Below are 15,017 nucleotides of genomic sequence, written 5' to 3' on the forward strand. Positions count from 1 at the left end.
TGATATTGGGTTCCCACCAAACCTTCTCTTCTCCAGGCTAAACACACCCAGTTCCCTCCATTTCTTCTTGTAGGGTATGTTCTCCAGACTCTCCTCCTTGCAATCATCTCTGTATTTATTAAACCTTTCTTTTATTGGGGGGACCCAAAGCTGGACATAGTATTCCAGGTGTGATCCAATGAGAATAGAATAAATAGAATTAAATAGAATAAATAGAAACAATAATTTCCATCTATCTACTAACTATGTTTCTGTAGATACTGCCCAGCATGCTGTGAGCCCACAGTGCTGCCAGACTGCATTGTGGGCAATAAATATGAACAATACTGAAGAGAGAGATTCTACCATAACTTTCCCTGTCCTCTTGGGATTCAGTAGGCTCAAAAGCATGGCTCTCACCTTGGGGACAGTGTGACCCAGTGTGACTCAGATTGGGCACTTCTGATGTACTCATATGGTTTGGGAGTGTTTGGGAGGGGGAGATCTCAGTGATGCAAATGCAGCTGCTCGGCTCGAATGCAAGAAAAAACTTCATTCCAAACTCTGATTTGTTTTCAAAGGGAAATTAGGAGCTTAAGTTCCTTACTGGTTCCAGACTTGAAATCCCCTATCAACCGGGGACGTCCTCTCTCCATAGCCCATTTTAAAACTGTGGGTGCTATGCCTGGAACATTATAATTAGCACTATGGAAGACAGTCTCTACACAGGGGCTGTGTCACCACCTGCAACAGAAAATACCCGTTTGCATTCAGCTGGACTTCAAGCTCTGACCCCAGGAATGCATCGGCAATGCCGATATCCCAAGCTTTTTAATTGTTAAAGATCAGTTGCAAGGAACTAAACCAGAAGCAGTGAAGTTATTTAGAAATCCCAGCCTGGCTTGTACTCCCGTGTAATCTTCTGACACATTGCAGGACTGAAGCATCCTTCCATCAGCTTTCTCTCTCTTTGGTATTAGGAGGGCTGTTTACTAGTTAGTGAATGTTGTTCCTTACAAAATTCCTTCTGAAAGGTAACTCAGGAAAAACAATTCTTTATCAAACAAATTAAAATGTCTGGTGCTTTCTATTAGCAGGGGGAGGAGAGAAGACAACAATGTTTTCAACCTTGCTCTTCTCCTGAAAATTTTGGCAATAAAGCTGGAAAAATATAGCTAAATATTTGCAGAGGACTCAATAGCTGTCATATCCAGAGAAGCAGGGTTTGAACAGTGAAATAACTGCATCTGCAAAATGAACATCAGAAGTAGGGAACACTGTCAGAAAAATATCTAGGATTTCTGTGGAGGACCCAGGAATTTCTTTTTATATGCGAGTCCTGTGTAATAAAAAATAAACCAAGAAGGACATGCAGAGGAATGTTGTACTCGGAGAGAAGAATTGTTTGGAAATCTTTTTTTCTTTTTTCCTACAGGGGATAGCACAGTGAGCTGTCGCATATGCACTCTGCCTCCATACAGCGTTAACTGCTGAAGTGAAGTAATCTAAGAACTAAGCTGGCACACTGGGAAGAAATCCGTGCAGAAGAGCTTGCTCTGCACGAGGAGTGAAACTCTTATCTGGGACTTGGTAAACCTGACTGTGAGTGACTCATGTCATATTTACACAAGGTGAGAAAAGGGACTAAAACTGGGGTTGATAGTTCTAAAAGCATGAAATGGCTTCTGAAGTTAAAAGAGCCATCATTGATAAATATGGTTATTTGAGACTCATTAACTGATGCATAAGGGACAGAATGAGTGTGGGTGATGTCAAGATGTCCCTAACTAGTTCCTATTTTTGGCCACTTTCTCTTGTAGTTACATCCTTTCCCACTTGTAACATGGTAAGACTCCTTCTTTCTTACCTGTGATCTCATGGGTTACTCACCCATCCCTGTAAAATCGTATCATTTCCCTTTGGCAAAAGGAGAAAATACTCACATTGAAGAAAAAAAAGAATCCCAAACCAAAAAAAAACTGCAAAGGAATCAGTGGGATTTTCAAAGAAGCCAGCCAGAGGGAGATGCTCACATTTCTTTGAAACCTCTAAGAAAGACATGTCCAGTGCTGTTTGGGCACTTTGAAAATCTCAACCTAGTGGCTGTTCAGTTTCTGAATGTGGGATAGAAACAAAGAGAGGAACAAACAGCAAGGATCTGGCTGAGAGGTAGCAGAGGGAGGGAAAGAACAGAGATAAAAGAGGGAAAGAGTTTAAAGAAGGCACCAGGAATTCAGCAAGTGCATGTGTAGCTTAAATGGTAATGGTAGGTGGCCCATGTCACAGAACAGATCTTTTAATAAGGATCTGGTTTAGTTTTGCAAGCACAAAATCACCAGAGGCTATCACTGCACAGTTGAATGCAAAGCTCTTCTACAAGCACAGCACAAATAGCATACGTGGTCTGTGGTCCCTGGTGAACCCCTGCAGCCCCCTGCACGTTCCTCCTGCCCACATTCCTGTTGGGTCCATGCACAAGGGGACAGACCCCCCTTATTATGTTATGGGAGTTTTTTTGCATGTAGTTCTTCTAAGGATTTTGCACTATTTTCAGTGGTTATGGAAGTCACAAACTATTGTTAAGACTCATAGGTTGGAAGACGGTTTATCCTTGGAGGAAGGAAATGGAGTTGATTAGTTATCAGGTTTCATAAGCTCTTGGCAGACTTGTGTGGCTAAAGAGAAACAACAGCCAGGAAAAGATTGCCAGTAAATGAGTACATATTCTGAATTTCATGCCAGATGGTCACTCACTTAGGAGAAAGACCTTAGCTTTTGTGATAGCAGTAATGTACCTTTAAACCTTCCCTAGTGGTTTTGCTACAGTTTACTTGAGACACAGCAAGGAATTCAAGAGAAGACAGCTGGGTATTGGTTTATATTCTGCCATTTTTTCTGGATGAGGCTGTAACTTGGGAATAACTTTCATGACCGTGATCTGGAGCCCTTGTGGGATGGTAGCATAAAGGAAACTTTACATAGGAGTAAAGCCCTATATCAACATGAATGTAGCGGATATGGAAATGCAAAGCCCAGCCCACCTAAGGGAATGTCTTAATGTTTCTAAGAGAGTCTGCAGGGAATGGACCCCAATCTTCATTTTCAGATGATGAGTCCAGTTTTCAGAAACAGAGAAGAACAAATCTAGCACTTGAATAGTGGTATTCCTGCTTACACATGAATATACCTGACAGAGCTGACCTAAGCACTTTAAACACGGCATTTGGATTAGCTGTGCAGGTGCTCCTCTGTGCAAATGAGTAACGCTTTTTTCTTATCCTTTTTACAATGTCATTGAACATCTCCAAGGAAAATATGTTTGAAATTTCTGTTGTAAACTAGGAGAGAGTGGATAATCTGACTCAAATGAAAAGCCATGAATCCAAAATTAAGTCCTCCAAACTTCGGAGAATTTACCTCCTGATCCTAAATTCAGCTCAGGTCAGAATTTTATTTCATGAAACACCTTTTTTGCATGAGCTCTTCCATTGACTGAGAATCCTGGCTTGGGTTTTAAGGGATCAAATGCTGTGCAGATTGGGCTCACTGCTAATTTAAACACAACATCTAAAAACTAATTATCCAGATCATCATTAACGATAATAGCCTAGTGTGACCAGAAAATAATTAAGCATTCTGCATTCTCTTGTTTTTAGTCTCTGCAAAAAGTGCCTATCACGCATACTGACTCAGTGGGGAAGGTGTTCGTTGCTGATTTACCAGCAAATTCTTTTTTCCTTGGTGGAAGGATAATGAAAGAAGCAGGAATCTGACAGCAGGAGCATCATGAAGTGATTTGGCAGACAGCTGTCCAGACAAAAATCTGGAGAGGGAGGGTGAAAGGAGGAGGAGAAAAGGTATTGAACTACAATGGCAAATTCACAGGTGGGGGAAAAAAAAAAAGCCAGAAATAATTTCTTGTCTGAAGAGCTCAGCATGGTTTATTTTAAGGCTAAGAAACTGTGCTGTGGACTTTATGATGTTTACAGCTTGCAGACAAAAGAGGAATGCTTGACAGGGCTGCATCTGGAAGCACCCAGCACCCCGAGTACTGTTTGAAAGCACGGGGAACGGGGTCCTCAGCCTTGCATACGCGCCTGCTGAAGTGGTTTGACGTTCAGCAGTGGTGTGATTCCAGTTGCTACTGGAGCTACTCTGTACAGACGATTGTCTCTGAAATTTGGTAGTCTCTTCTGCTGTGGCACCAAAATGCATGGCTTGAAGTCCTAACATCTTCAGGCTTGAGTCTGCAATGTCTATTATTCTTGACAGGGATTTTCTTTTGAAACAGAAGTCATGACTGGCTACTTTAATAAGATGAGCAGAAGGAGTGAATGGCTTAATTACATCTTTCCAAGATAGTTTGAAATCTAGAGGAAAGCTAGAAAAGAGAGACTGAAGGAAGGCCAACCCAATCTACGTCAAAAGAAAGTAATCAACTGAATTTTCTAGCTGGAAAATTCTTGATGACACATTGAACGGTTTGTGAACCTATTTATTTTTCTGAAGAACTGTATAAGAAATATCTTATGTTTGAACAACTGTTGACAACTATAGGGAAGCTGCACAGAATATAGAGTAATATTAGATATGACTATTATTTCATCATCCCTCATAAGTTTTGAAAATTGGGCAACATACAGGTACGCATACAGCTATATTGCCATTTTTCCCATGTACGGAATGAGAAAGTTTCTTATCAGGAGTGCTCCATACCCAAGCTTTTGGAATTTGAAGCACTGGTATATATTTTGTATATTCAGTGTGTACTGCATCCAATCTGCTGCCTCAGATATGGATTTCGTCTTACATCAGTGATCACCAGAGACTGGCATCAAAGGGACAGATTGACAGATGTTGTGCAAGAGGCCCCAGGCCATTTTAGAATTGTGGCATGCCTGCCTCAGGGTTTCTGGGAGGAAAGGAAATATCTGTACCATTTCCTCAGCTGTAACTACTTTTATGGATGTGCCTTTTAGGCTACTTCACGTCCTTTGGGCACACTTGAATTTAGGGTGGACTGAGAAACAGACTGACCACAAACGACTAGACCAAAGGTATAGCAAAACCACAGCTACCTCTCCACCAGTGGCACAGGGCAAGCCTATGATGTTTCAAAATATTTTACCAGCCTTGAGATACTTGCAGCTCTGGGAATTGCTGAGACAGAGGTGGTAATCTATACAGAATTTCCTGATTTTTTCTAGTCACTTCTTGAACTCATTTAGTTTTTAGCAACCACAACAACCGGCCGTTTGCTGCTTTCACTTGATGTACCCTTTGTCTGATTGAAAGAGACAATGAATAATGGTTCCCCTAACAAAGACTTTGTGTTGCCCAAGGTTTTGTAGCTATCATTTCTCATCTTCAGATGTCTCTTTTCCAGCCCTGGAACTTACCTTTTCGTTGTGCTCCAAGTGATCAGACCCACATAACTGGTGAAGGATATATCCCTGCTGCACTAGCTGGTCCACAGTGGGACAAAACCACCCCTAGCATGAGAGATGGCTGAGGTTCTGCTCTGCAGAAACTATTCTTCTGTGGTATGGGTAACCACTTGCCCATGTATTCCCTACTATGAATACACAGACAAGCCACACACTGGAACAAAATGTAATTTGTTGAAATGTTTCTTCTGTGCTCATGCATGTCTGATGGAAACTGGCCATGCTCCCAAGCTGATGGGATTTAATGCCTTGACAAGAGCAGGAGCCAGTTCCCCAATGTAGTTCTGACTGAAATGAGCATTGGATGAACTCTTGGCCTGTTTATGAAACAGGTAAATGAAGCTCTGTGAGGCTTCTCTCACTGCTGGGATAGTCTGTAGTACAGAAGAACATTTTTCTCCTTTGACACTGATACAGTAATTAGGGCCTCTACTCAGTCTGGAAAATCATATTGCTCATAGTAGTCCAGCACTGTCAAGGCTTGGTGCCTTTGGAAACCTACAGTGGATCATTAGGAAATATTAGATGCAGGGTCTTAGTCTACCTGAATCTGGGCTTAAGACACTGCTCATTTGTGGTTATGAATGACGTGGACTGGATTATTTAATTGAACTCAAAATAATTATATATATATAGTTTTGGCAGCTTCAGTGAAGCTAGGGGACATTTTTGCTCATGGATAGTGGACACTGGCAGTGGTGGGGAACTTTAGAACATCCAAGGCTGGACTGCCATAGGAGTACCTGGTCTGGAGATGTGAGATACAGAATTTCTGCTAAAAAAGAGGGCATATATGTTTTTCCTGTTCATTTAATGGAAAAAAAAAATCCAAGGACTTAAAGTTTTATTATGAATTTATAAAAAATGGGAAGCCAAGACCAAAAGGAATCAACATTATGTTTAGCCCCTTGCAACTGAAACCAAGCATGCAATAAAACCATAGTTGGAAGAATATATGGAGCATTTAACCCACCTGCAACTTTACACCTTTGGAAGCCATTAAATACTCTCCAACACCCTACTGAGACCCTATTTGGGACCAATATTGCACAATCAAAAGCTGAAGTTATAATGCACCAGAAGGAGAGAGCAAGATATACTGAGGGCATCTGTCTTCTGTCCTGGACTTCTGACAGCGCTTACACTGCACTCTGCCAGGCAACATTTCCTGGCAAAAACTGTCTTAGTATGAACTATATATGGAAACAAAAGGAAAGACAGCAAATTTAGAATCCATTCAGCAACTGTATTGCCTGCATGAGATATTTGGGACCTTGCTCACTGAGATCAGCAGAATAATTTTCATTGGTTTTGGTGTGCTTAATTAGACACTGAAAACTTGCAATCATTTGGTCAGGCATAATTTAAGTTTCTGGCTAGTATGCCATTTTTTCTTTATTTCAGCCTGGAAGTAAGATAAGGATTTCTTCTTTCATTTTAAATCTCTATTGTTTAAATGACAAATGTTATGTACACACAGCATGGCAGGCATACATATATTCAGAAATATAGGTGGAATAATTTATTATTGATGTGAAAGCAGAGATCTGAACTTAGAGTTGTAAAAGTCTCACGAAATGCAAAGTTCAAAATTATCCTGGTCAAAATTTAACCTGGCCAGCAGCCAAACCCTGTGCAGTCGCTCGCTCACTCCCCCACCCCAGTGGGATGGGAAGAGAATCAGAAGGGTAAAAGTGAGAAAACTCATGGGTTGAGATAAAGACAGTTTAAAAGAACAGAAAAGGAAGGGAAAATAATAATAATAATAATAGAATATAAAAAATGAATGATGCACAATGCAATTGCTCACCACCTGCTGAACAATGCCCAAAACCAGCGATCACTACTTCCTGGAACACACTTCCCCTTCATATACTGAGCGTGACATCACATGGTATGGAATACCCCGTTGGCCAGCTGGGCCAGCTATGCTCCCTCCCAGCCTCTTGTGCACTTGGCAGAGCATGAGAAGCTGAAAAGTCCTTGAGTAGAAGGGTACTTAGCAACAACTAAAAACATCAGCGTGTTGTCAACATTCTTCTCATACTAAATCCAAAACACAGCACTAGGGAGAAATTTAACTCTATCCCAGCTGAAACCAGGACAAAAATAAATACTAAGACTTGGAAACTTCAGATGCCCTCAGGATACACCATAACTAGAGGAAGTGGACAGTTGCCAGAGGTTTAAACTACAGCAAGTGTTTTAAAGAGTGAATCAAATTAATATAAATTCAGTAAAAATTGTATGCTAGATTGACGCCTAGGGTAAAGTGATTGAGCTAAGACTTGCTTTATTGACAAACTTATGTAAGCAGTGGTTCTCTCACAGGAATTGCAGACAAATGATTCTCACCTGATGGGGCTCCTGCGACTTACCTGTATGGAGACACTGCTATAGGAACCGCCTATGACTCCTGCAATGAGTAATGGTAAATTCTCTTGAATGGCATATGAGCCATCAGGGCACATATACTCTGTTTCATCCACTTTAGTCAAAGATGCCCTGACGAACTCCAAAGACTGTTCTAAGGCATATGTATCCCTGGAACACGTGTCCAAGATGTGAACTCCAAGCTTAATTCCTGGCAGCAAGTAGTTGTCTCTGTTGATTTCATCAATGGCAAACAACATGGCCTCCAAGCGCTGGATGCCTCGGTCTTCATTGATTCTCCCACATTCTTCTATTCCGGTGCCTTTTTCGTTGATTGGGAATAAGCCACCTAAGACCAGGTCTCCTTCTATCTTAATTTCCTTCCTTACAAAGCTGTGGTCACTTAGGGAAAGGAAAACTCCTTTGGAAAATAAAGCTAGCGCAAGGACTTGGAGTCTGGTGAACATCTTCATTGGTCCTGTTTTAGCAGCTCTAAGAAACATTTGTGGGAGCAAAAGTGCTCTTCAGTCCTTCAGATCCATTGCCAAATTTGAAGTGCTGTCCCACAAGCCAGAGAAGAACAAGCCAACAAGTGTTTCCACTGAACCTCTAAAGAAGAGATGGAAGGAATTAGAAAAGGCAAAAGGAGATGTGAGCTGTTACAAAACTTTTATCAATAAAACATTCAAGAGCAGTGTTAAGGGATTGCTGGATAGCACAGAAAGGGATACATTTGTCTTGTGTTCTCACAGAGCACCTTATTCCATTTGCTTCATAACTGACTACAGGCTGAGCAGCTGCTATGACAGCTATGCACAAAGACCACAGACATGTTGGGTGATATATCTGATGTTGACCATTGCTCAACAATGGTTTACGTTTTGCAAGGACAGAGACCACTTCTGATTTTTTTTTATACCATCCTCTCTTATTCCATCCTTTCTGTCTACTGGACTTGGAGTCTTATGTATTCTCCTTCACTGTGTCTCCAGCTGCTTCCAGCCTTCCCTTAATAAATTTTTCTTTTTTTTTGTTGATTGCACCTCTACTTACTATTCCTTCAGCGATAGCACTGTCACAGGGTTATCTCATTGCTGTTAATTTTTGCTGAACTCAGCACTTGGCCTTCAGATCCAAAGTCTCTTGCTGAAGTCCACCTGCCCTGCCTTTCTTTACTAGCCTGCTCACCTGGTGCAGGCAATGAGAGGATGGGAGAAACCTCTTGGGGCTTTACCTCTATTTTTGGGCTGTGATAAATGTTTGAAACATAGGAGAAGCCCTGTTTTACCAGGTGGAAACTGAAGGCTGTGTCTGTAATAGAAAAGCAATCAAGTCTATGTCATACCATTTAACTGTTAACATGCTCCCTGGGACCGTTTTGACTCAGGTCAGCTAGTGCTCTTCTAAACAGTGCCTGGGCATGGTTCATGGACAAGCAGAGACCAGAGACCATTCCCAATAAACAGTTTCGATGTGGTCACAGTGTTTCGGCCATTTCGTGCTGGTTGGTGTCACCAACAGAGGATAGTCCGTGATCCATTTAATTATTAGCACTGTAGTTCTGCAAAGCACTTTACTAAGTGACCCACCAAGGGTAGTTATTATGTGGAAGGCCTGGAAATTGAACCTGGCCCTCCATCAAATGCCTTAATCAGAAAACCATCCTTCGTTAAGGCACAAAAGATTCTCTTGTAAGCAAATTAAGGTAAAAAAAAAAAATAAAAGAGACATGAAAGAGAAAAAGGAGAGACATGACAAGGAGGAGTCTTGCACTTGATGCTTTCTTAGGGCATGAAAATGCTTACGGCTGGACTTGCTCTCTTTGATGTTAATCACAGTTCAGTGCTCAGATCAAAGGGAGAACAGAGCAAAGATATATGTACTTAGGATATGTTTTTACTCTCACTAAGGTCAAGACAGTTTGCCAATGACCATAAAAGGAGAAAAATCAAGTCTTAAAGTGACAATCATGTTGTAACAATTTTGTAATTAAATACACATACACAAAGTCTATTTATGCAACATAGATGCATGATTTGTCCATAGACTCCTTGTTAATATCTCTTCAAATATGGCAAAGTGGCTGCCTTGGTCTCCAAATCCTCAGATAAATCAAGTGTGGTAATATTTAAATAGATCAGTTTAATAATTTATTTCTGTACCTACCTTTTCCTTAGTAGAGTATATATTATTATTAGAGTTGCAGGGTTATTTATAATTTAGAAACACTTAACACAAAGAAATTGAACTAAGCAACAATTAAGATTTAATGCTGAATGAAGAATGAGCGTGCTTATTGCAAGGCAGTTGTTTATCCTGGTACAATTTCAATGTTGCTGTACCAAATTGTGTGAAAGGATAGCTTTTTATTCATATTTAGTCCAACATTGTTCTCTCATAAATCAGTAATGTGTCAGATGCACTGTTAAAGCTCTTTCTCTTCTATCCTAGTAACGTGTGTATAGTCTGAGATGCAGGCTGTCTCAGCAGAATTTTCAATTCAGAAATAAGTGATATGTCAGTGGAAAACAAGCTTCATCATCCCTCAGTCATCTATGAGTAAGCTAGTTTGCTGATCACCTGTGGTCCAGAAAATGTATTTTCTGGTAACGTTAGGAGGAGTAATGAAGTAACTGTATTCAGCAGTACTTTCTGTGTCAGACTTAGTACTATAATTTACCAAATATTATTCAAGTGTGTACAGGGCATATAAAATGGTGATACTATCCCATTGGAAATAATTATCAGACAAAAAGATGGCATTTGTCACATAAATGGTTGTGTGTTTAATAATTCAGCTGAATTGACTTCCATTATTCTGATCACTAATCCACCATTTGGATAAAAACAGGACTTGGGATTTTTTTTAATGCAATATCCATCCTATTTACTTCTGTAGCTTCTGTCACCAATGTATCTCAGCAAATATTCATACACTTATCCTTACAACACTGGTAAAATATTTATTTTCCCTGTTTTACACTTGAGGAAAAAAAGGCACAGAAAGATGAAATGAGATTTTCAGAAGAGTCTAAATTCAGATTTTGATTTGCTTGGCACTCACAATCACTATCAGACCTTGAAAAGGTCGCTGCTTCCCTTTAGGAATTGAAGAACATGCTTCCAACTGTGCTCCGCACCCCCTGGTTCCCACTGAGACACTGACTCTGAAAAACTTCCTAAGCAAGCTGGTCTCTCTTCCAAGCCTGTTCCTGAATGATTTAGTTATCAGCACAGCCAAGAATCAAACTTTGATCTTTTCCAGTGCTCCTCTGATACCTTAACGATAAACCTCCCTTGTTTCCCATTGCTGCTTCTGGCTTTTATGTGAGTCTTTTATAAGGTCATATTAAAACCAGGCTGTTTTCAACAGCCCTTCCACACTACCAAGAATAACTAACTTTGCCGAAGAAAAGGCTTGTAAATGGGGTCCTCTATAAGGTTTTCTAAAACCTACCCGGGACATGCCTAGGGCTACAGCGGATTTACCCTGAACAGCAAGGAGGCTGTTCTCATCCCCCTGACTCCTTCATAGGTGCTGGCTTCTGCAAATGACATCGCCCTCCACCTTGCATCGCATCTGTGTCTCAGGGATCTATGGGTCTCTGATATGTCAGCAATAAGGGCTAGAAAGGTACCAAAAATTATTTCAACATTGCACATAAAAAGCTTATATGTAAAATGAATGATGTTATAGAGAGAACTGATTTTCCCTGCAAAGAATGTAAAGGATTTCTATATTTTATCACTTAAGCTTGTTACAGTGGCCCTGCTGAGGGAAACTGAAATCGGTCATGGCATGGCAGAGGATCAGTCCCAGCAGAAGACAAGGAGAGATCAGAGAAAGCGAAGATTGGGAATAGGCACAACCATTTCTCTGTTTCTTCCTTGCTGGTTTGTGTTGAGAGCACTGGTCTGAAGGTGTCCAGGGATATAAAGGAGGATATGGTGGGAACCCCACCTGGGTTGGAGAACACAGGTGACTCAGCCCCATGGGGACACACTGCTTTGTAAGGGGTGCCCACGGGTGGGGGACACCCACCCACACCAACAGCCTTAACCTCCCCGCTTGGCAATTCCTGTGAAGCTCTGAGCTTTTCACAGAGGCTTTGAAACTGTAGAGAGACACCACGCGTTCGGAGTCCTGCTTTCCAGGAAAACGTGATCATCCTATCTTGCGTGCTCAAATCCTTTGTTTATAAATGGGAGACAGTTACCAAGAACACAGCTTTGGGTATCAAATGTGCTTCTCTCCTGCAGACTCGGCAGCCTGTGCACTGCTGCCCATGTAGCGGCATCGCAGTGTCCTGCCGAGGAACAAGGGTGCCGTGCACAGGTCGGCGAGCGGAGGTGGTAATGCGAAGGCTGGTTTGTCAGAGGAGGCTTCCCCCTTCGGGCTGTGAGGCAGGGATGCTTCCAGGTGCCACGGCTTCTCAGCGGTGGGACTCCTGAAGGAAGCTGCAAGGCAGATTTGGGTGGCCGGTGAGCGGCGTCACTATGGTGACACTGAACAGACAGCTTGACGTGAAGAAGGGAGGTTATTTTAAAGCAGCTCGCGAAGATGGGCTGGCAACTCAGTTTCTCTCCTGTTCTTTCTGGCATGCACCTCCCACATGCTTTCTCTGCAGCTTGCATAACTCACGACTATATGTACAAACATTCTGTACCTATTCCAAGCTAATACAGCCCATATTCCTCCCCTTAACGGTGATGAAGGTAGCACCCCAGAGTTGAGATTTGCTGTTTCCTACCAAAAGAGATTTCACTACACTGACCACACCAGTTTGGCTTTGCAGTACCCTCTTTTACTAAAAACATGTTTCTGGGACATTTCAAAAAGAAGTGCCTGTTGATTAAGCTGCAATCCTTCCATTTTTCATTTGTGTTTAATGTTTTAACTCCAGCTACAAGCAGGGTTATATTGTTCTAGGTGTTCTGTTAATATTAAGAACAGGTCCACTCCAGCCCTATAGGCTTTGGATCCGTGGTGGAAATAGATGTAGAGCCTAGGTGTAGAAGCGATCCAAATATTGAAATGAAAAATAAACAGAACTAGGCAGAAGGAGAAAGGTTTCCATGTCTGGATCAGAAGGTTTCTGCCAGCTCTTCCCTATGTGCACTTTAGCCAGCAACACTCGGCTTGTGAAACACCTTCACTCGGTACTCCGGAGCCCCTTCTCTTTCCACTGGCAAAGGTCCACAGGGGAGAGCTACATCTGCTCTTGGGGGACACTGTCAGCACTTCCCTCAGTAAAAGCAACTCACTTGTGTTAAACAGCAGCTGCTCTTGTTGAAAACAACCTTGCCTCTTCGTCTGAATAATCAGTTTTGGTGGAGTATTTCTGTGCCTGTAAAAAGTTTATTGCACAAATCCAGTATTTCTTGGTGCAAGTTTGCTTATTTACTAAGGATGTGCACATTCTTGTTTCTGTGAAAGCAACTAGAATGAGAAGGAGGATGTCTGGGTTTTCCACATTCAGTATCCCACTGATATCATCTCCAAAACTAAATCTGTCTTTCATGGCTTTCTTCCAGGGCTGTATTCACATGACAGCTCTGATCTTCTGCAGGCTTTCTGTTTTCAGCTCACAGAGTAACTCCACCTGTGCTATTTGTGCAGGGGTGAATTCTTATTAAGCTAAGTGTCTTCAGCCTATTTTTCTAGGTGTCAAACTCTAAAAAGAAGTGCAGCTGAATCTTTCATTTAGCTAGATGACTTGTAAATTGAGTATGATTGTTCATACATCAATGGCAACTTTGCTGATACCTTCCACCATAGCAGCACCAATGCTTGGCCTTGGCAGTCTGTCCAACAGCTGTAGACTTTCCAATTTTCCACTTATAAGGATGGAATGGGAAACTTTATTGAGAACTGGGGCATCTCAGCTCTCCTAGCTATTTTTCACCACCATTAACTAGCAATTGGCACAATCTACATGATTGGGCTAAAACTCTGGAGGGTTTTCCCCTCATCTCTACCATGTGCTAAATCCTAAATTCCCCCCCATTTGTTCCCCTTTGCAGTATTTTGTAGGGCTCATTTTTTTACCCAGCTTCCTGAGAAAGGATGCAACAAGAGCTGAGGTGGATGCTGGAGAAGATTATGTTTAGTTTTATTGTGGGTGGCTCCCTCTTGGCAGTCATGGATTTTTACTGCATTATTCAGGACTATAATGTGATATTGTGGTGCCTGGAGCTATACGTCAACTTGGTATCACCTACCACCCTTAGTAAACTTTCTTTGGAGGAGGCCTGTGCTCAGTGGAAGGTTACAAGGGAGGTTCCCCACGCTTGTGCTCTTGTGGTACATTACAACATTGAAGTTAATAGTTCCATCAATATATCTGTCTCCAAGGACACCCCATCAGAGAGATATCTTCCCTCGAGCCCTTGCTGTGCCCTACAAATCTTATCCTAGGGAAGAACATTTCTAAAACAATTCCAATTTTGGCTCAAAATTCTGGCGCATCTTTCAAGACTGACACAAGTCAAATGCCATGATTTCTTTCTCTCAAAGATCACGGGTAACTTGCACAACAGCATTGCTCATCCAACACATTCAGCACGTTTATATGTACTCTGCCAGAACTTGACCTTAATGCCTGATGAGAAAGGCACTGAAACATAAGATGTCTCGCTTCGTTGGAAAAAAAGCAAAATTTATATTTTTTTCTTTAAGGACAGGGAAATGCTTGTAACAGTGAATCAAGGTTCCTAAAATTCTTAACTCTGGGGTTTAGTATCTAGTATTTTAGTGTGGGCTTATGCTAACTAGGAAGTGCTCTTTAGTTTGGCCAATAGCTTGGAAACCTTGTGGTTTCCTCTTTGCTATCAAGATCTTCTTGAGTCTTCTTACCAATTATATTTGTAAAGGAACCCAAGCCTTATGGTGACAGGTATGTACCAGGTACACAAATTGCTCACACCCTGATTCGGGCTGGCTGAAATCTGATAGCTTAAATCAGAAAGTAAAAAAAAAGAGGAAAAAGTTGCATGGTAAGGTAGAGAAAACAAGTAAATTTCTTCCATGGAAATGCAGAAATTTCCTTCATGAAATGTTAATCGGGTGCTGACACATACATTTGCTGAAAATGAATCAAAGTGCTTTAAATTTCAATTGCTGGCTGTTATATCTCAGATTTTTTTTTTCTTGCCTTGGGAAAAATGACAAAAATGGCTTTACAGCTAGGAGATTTTGTTGCCTTTCATTTCAACTTG

General features: G+C 41.4%; 1 protein-coding gene across 3 annotated transcripts in view; it reads right to left on the bottom strand.

Annotated features, from left to right (window-relative positions):
- The window catches only part of GRM3 (glutamate metabotropic receptor 3), a 112,468-nt gene that overhangs the window by 42,066 nt on the left and 55,385 nt on the right, over positions 1–15,017 (bottom strand). For all 3 annotated transcript variants that reach the window (XM_075144231.1, XM_075144238.1, XM_075144225.1), the window contains one exon: positions 7,805–8,408. In XM_075144231.1, the coding sequence (XP_075000332.1) occupies positions 7,805–8,302 (498 nt within the window). In that variant the 5' untranslated portion in view covers positions 8,303–8,408. The remainder of the gene's footprint in view (positions 1–7,804; positions 8,409–15,017) is intronic.

Source organism: Calonectris borealis, chromosome 1, assembly GCF_964195595.1.
Source record: "Calonectris borealis chromosome 1, bCalBor7.hap1.2, whole genome shotgun sequence".
Classification (NCBI taxonomy): Eukaryota; Metazoa; Chordata; class Aves; order Procellariiformes; family Procellariidae; genus Calonectris; species Calonectris borealis.